Source organism: Pelecanus crispus, chromosome 2 (assembly GCF_030463565.1).
Source record: "Pelecanus crispus isolate bPelCri1 chromosome 2, bPelCri1.pri, whole genome shotgun sequence".
Taxonomy (NCBI): Eukaryota; Metazoa; Chordata; class Aves; order Pelecaniformes; family Pelecanidae; genus Pelecanus; species Pelecanus crispus.
This window is the reverse complement of record NC_134644.1, coordinates 132,586,045-132,590,149: the sequence shown is the minus strand read 5'-3', so window position 1 is coordinate 132,590,149 and position 4,105 is coordinate 132,586,045. Positions and strand designations below refer to the sequence as shown.

The 4,105-nt window shown below is 41.0% G+C and overlaps 1 protein-coding gene across 1 annotated transcript; it reads right to left on the bottom strand.

Annotated features, from left to right (window-relative positions):
- Positions 1-2,306: 2,306 nt before the first annotated feature.
- Positions 2,307-3,494, bottom strand: LOC142592889 (endogenous retroviral envelope protein HEMO-like). The gene is given in 1 exon segment (XM_075705068.1): positions 2,307-3,494. A coding segment is annotated over 1 exon segment (1,188 nt).
- Positions 3,495-4,105: the final 611 nt, after the last annotated feature.

The following is a 4,105-nucleotide window of genomic DNA, read 5'->3' as shown; positions in this document are numbered from 1 at the left end:
TCCTCTCTGAAAGGCATTTAGAAAGCAAGGGGGTCTATTCGGAACTTCATGACTTAATGGGAGGGTTCTCCTTATCCCCTGCATCCACGATCTCTCTGTGAATCATTCTAATTCAGCATGATTTAATTTTCCTTTATGCACCTCTTCCGTGTAATAATAGAGTGAACCTTGCCATCTTCCAATCTTTAACTAAGTCACTGTTCTGATCGATTTTGTCTAATCACTTTGTTAATCACTGATCATTGAGTGCTATGAAATTTCACAATCAAATCCTGCAATTTGCCACAAGTGAATTCTAAACTGCTACCAAATCAAACTGTGTAAAGTCACTCATTCACGACAAATTAACATAATCAGCAGGATTCACAAATCTGCATTCCCAACACTCCTAAGATGGCAGCTGACACAGCTCCCATAGGGATGTACATAACATCGATTGGCATTCAGGTTGGAACATCGTTTTTCACTCAGTTAAGGAACACTTCAGTATTAGAGATGGATGTAATTTTCCTGCCAAAAACACAAGTATGTTTGTTTAAAAACTTCGTTTGATTCAGGCAAAACTGCTTTTTTTTCAAATGTGTCAAATTATTTCGCCCACAATTAGGTAAAGTGTACAAAAGAATAATTTTACATTTTCCAAAGCAACATCTCCATTAAATTTTTACCTCACTCCTCGTGCAAAGGGATAAACGTCCTTTTGCTAGGAATGAACTGAGACAACTTTTTTTTTCCCAAGTTTATTTACATTTTGTGCCTCCATCATCATCTCTGGAAACCCATCTTACAGGTTGAAACCATAAAGAAAACCTTGCCTAAACTCTCTTTATGCCATCTGCCAGGAGCACTTTGCAAAGATCTCTGTGGTGTTCTGGAGCTGAGCTGAAATCAACAGCACCCTGGATAAAAAAGAGGAACCCGATCTAGGGATCTTGGGAAAACAGCACGGGAGGTGCCAGACTGAGACCTTCAAAAAATTGTATCGGTAATTACAGAATAAGATTATTACAGAGAAAAAGGATTCCAGCATACTGTCTACAGGTTATGTGACTGTACTCAGTAATAAAAACTGCTTATTCTCAAACCTGGCACAGATGGTACATAGAGTATCAGTGAAATAAAGAGCCCTCTGTTCACTGACCTCTTCACAGTTTACATTACTGTTAATATTTACTGCAGGCATAGAAATGTTAGCAGCACGTAATAAGTCCATCATTTTTCTATGCCTCTGTAAGGTCTTCGCAAACTTCAGTGGGATGAAAAGCCTAGCATTTTACTTTCTTTCCATTAAGTAAGAAACCAGTTCAGAAAGTTGCAGGTTTTCTTTCTTCCGGGTTTCCTCCACCAGTAGTTTAAAATTCCTGGTTTACTGAACACACATAAACTATTACTGATAGCACCAAGCAGCACAGCTGTTAACTACTTTGCCCAGCATTTTTTAAAAGGGGACACATTACAAGCACACCTTGTAGTTAGTCTTACACTCATTGCTTGTTGCAGACACAAATCTACTCTTTTTCCAACACCAACCTTGTATTACTGCATAGCTTCTTACCATTAATCATTACTATATGAAATGCTAAATTGTGAAATCAGTATTAAGGAAAGTGATCAGTGTATCCTTTCAAGCTGCCTTTCTGCCAGAGAAGCAACTGATGTGCGGAACCAGACTCCACAACCTGTTAAGGTTGTAAAGTAGGTATGTTTATTCAGCGCTGGGCAGCACGGGGGGGTCATCCCGCCAAAATCGTGCGCGCCCGCGTGGCAGCTTGTCTTGGATTTATACAACAGAGTGTTACATATACATAAGGTTTCCCAATCCGCCTATACATATGCATGACCTGTCCCCGCTTCGTATTAAAATGAGCCCCAAGAAGTCGTTTCCATAAACTCCGCCCAACTGCGCTTGCGCAGTGCCTCCGGCTGGTGGTCGCGGGGGTCGTGGGGATGAAGGCTGATGACTCCTCTTCATCACCACTAGTAACCCCTTGTTCTTGCGCAGAATCAGTTGCTCCTTGGCTCTTGTCCAAACGGCAGGGTCGGTTTCAGCTGGTTCTTGAGATAAGTTTCTGTTCTTATCAGGAACTGTCCTGTGTTGAGACATTACAAGACTCCTCGCTTCAATCATCTTGCACAATAGTTAGATAAGCGTTAAGCAATAGTCAAACTTTTATAATAAGTTACGCTCTAAACCCCCTTTTCAGTCCCCCCCTTTTCTACAAAGTTAGTAAATTCTTTTACTACACCCTATTCTAATATAATGTTTCCCTCTCTATCATCTTAAAATATTTGTTAGATTTAAATTTTCAAGGAAGTTGGTGGTTCTTGCATTCGCTGTAGGAATCCCCTGTATTCTGGAAACACCACAAAGCACACCTGACTGCTATACAAAGGACTATGGATAAAGCTATGATTATTATTATAGTGACAAACAACCTCTTTAGCCATGTTAAGTTTGGTAATCAGGAGGTCAACTTTTCCAGCAGTTCAGTGAAACCCCAAGAGGTATCATCTTGGGCTACCTGATGTAGGATTTTTGTTTTTTCCCAAATTTGGGAAAGATCTGTTTCAATCTCCTGTTCTTTATTTACGTATGCACAACAGCTGATATTAACGATGGTGCACACACCACCATCCTTAGCAGTTAATATGTCTAAAGCCAATCGATTTTGCAAAACCACTTTGCTCAAGGAGGAGACTTCTGTCTGCAAATTCTTTAATGCATCAACTGCGGCATTTTCAATTTGCTCTAAAGTGGCTGAAATGTTCACAATAGCTTTTTCTAACTCACTTACCCCTAAAGATGGTATTAACCATCTCACAAAACTGTCATCACCTGTGGGTTTTATTATTAGGGGGTTTGCCGTGCGCTTAATCCTAGTCCATGGAGTTCTCAGGATTCCAGATAATGGCTTCTGGTTGTTAAATATCTTTTCATGGGGCATTAGGTAACCTATAGTACAGGTACCATCCCAGTTCTCAGGTAATCCTTTCCTTGCTCGTCCATCACCACACAGCCACCAGAGTCCTTGAGGAGCACATTCAAAGGTTAGGTTATACGCTAGTCCTAACAAGATTTGAGGCGGACATTTCTTATTCCTAGTGTCATTAAGACACGAAGAGTCTGAACATTCACACACAGTTCCACTAACATTCTGAAATCTCCCTACACTCAGCCCTCCAGATCGCCGCTCTATGAAAATCGGGTTCCCACCTTCCAAGCCTTCTAGTTCAAATTTAGGTCCATTAATGCCAGTATTACAGGTAAAACTGGGAATTTTTGCTGGGCTCTTGGGAAGAGGAGTTGTTTCTAACCCCCAACAAATCTTCTCACCAGTTGGAAGCCATGTTTCCTCTAAACCAGGTAAACATGAACTTGTACTCAATGACCAAAGTATAGTCTCCCCATTTGGTAGAGTGGAGTTGTTGAAGTTATCATAGGGCCAACTCCAATTGGAGTGAGGCACTGGGATTCCTAGGAGAGGTAGTTCCATATTCCCTCTGGGAAGAGTTGTACATATCCAACAATCTGATAAATTAAAAACCTTGCTTACATTTTGCGTCAATTGTATATAAAGATTTTCTTGCCAAGTAGCTACACTGATTAAATACATAGGACTTAAAAGCAAAAAGGTCTTAGTCCCCATCCTGCCTCCGCAGTTTAAGTTTCAAAGGTTCCTGAGCTTCAGAAGTCCAGACTTTTCTTGGTGCTTTCTTTACTCTAGAGTAGTGGATCCAGGGCGTCTGTTCCTTGATCTTGATTGCAGTGAAGGAGATAAGGAGTATCTGGAAAGGTCCTTCCCACTGTGGCTCCAGGGTTCTTTCTGCAAGAGACCTTATATAGACATAATCTCCAGGTTGGATGTTATGTACAGGTCCATCTAAACCTCTACTTCGAGTACCGACCACATGTTTCTCAATTTTGTTGAGTTTGCTTAATGCTACCATGTAAGAGGTCATAATTTCATCCCCAGCTTGTGTGGACATCCCTTTCTGTATTCTATAGGGTCATCTATATAAGATTTCAAAAGGGCTCAGTCCTTCTTTTGCTCTTGGCCTGGTTCGTATGCGCAAGAGAGCCAAAGGGAGAGACTGAGGCCAGGCC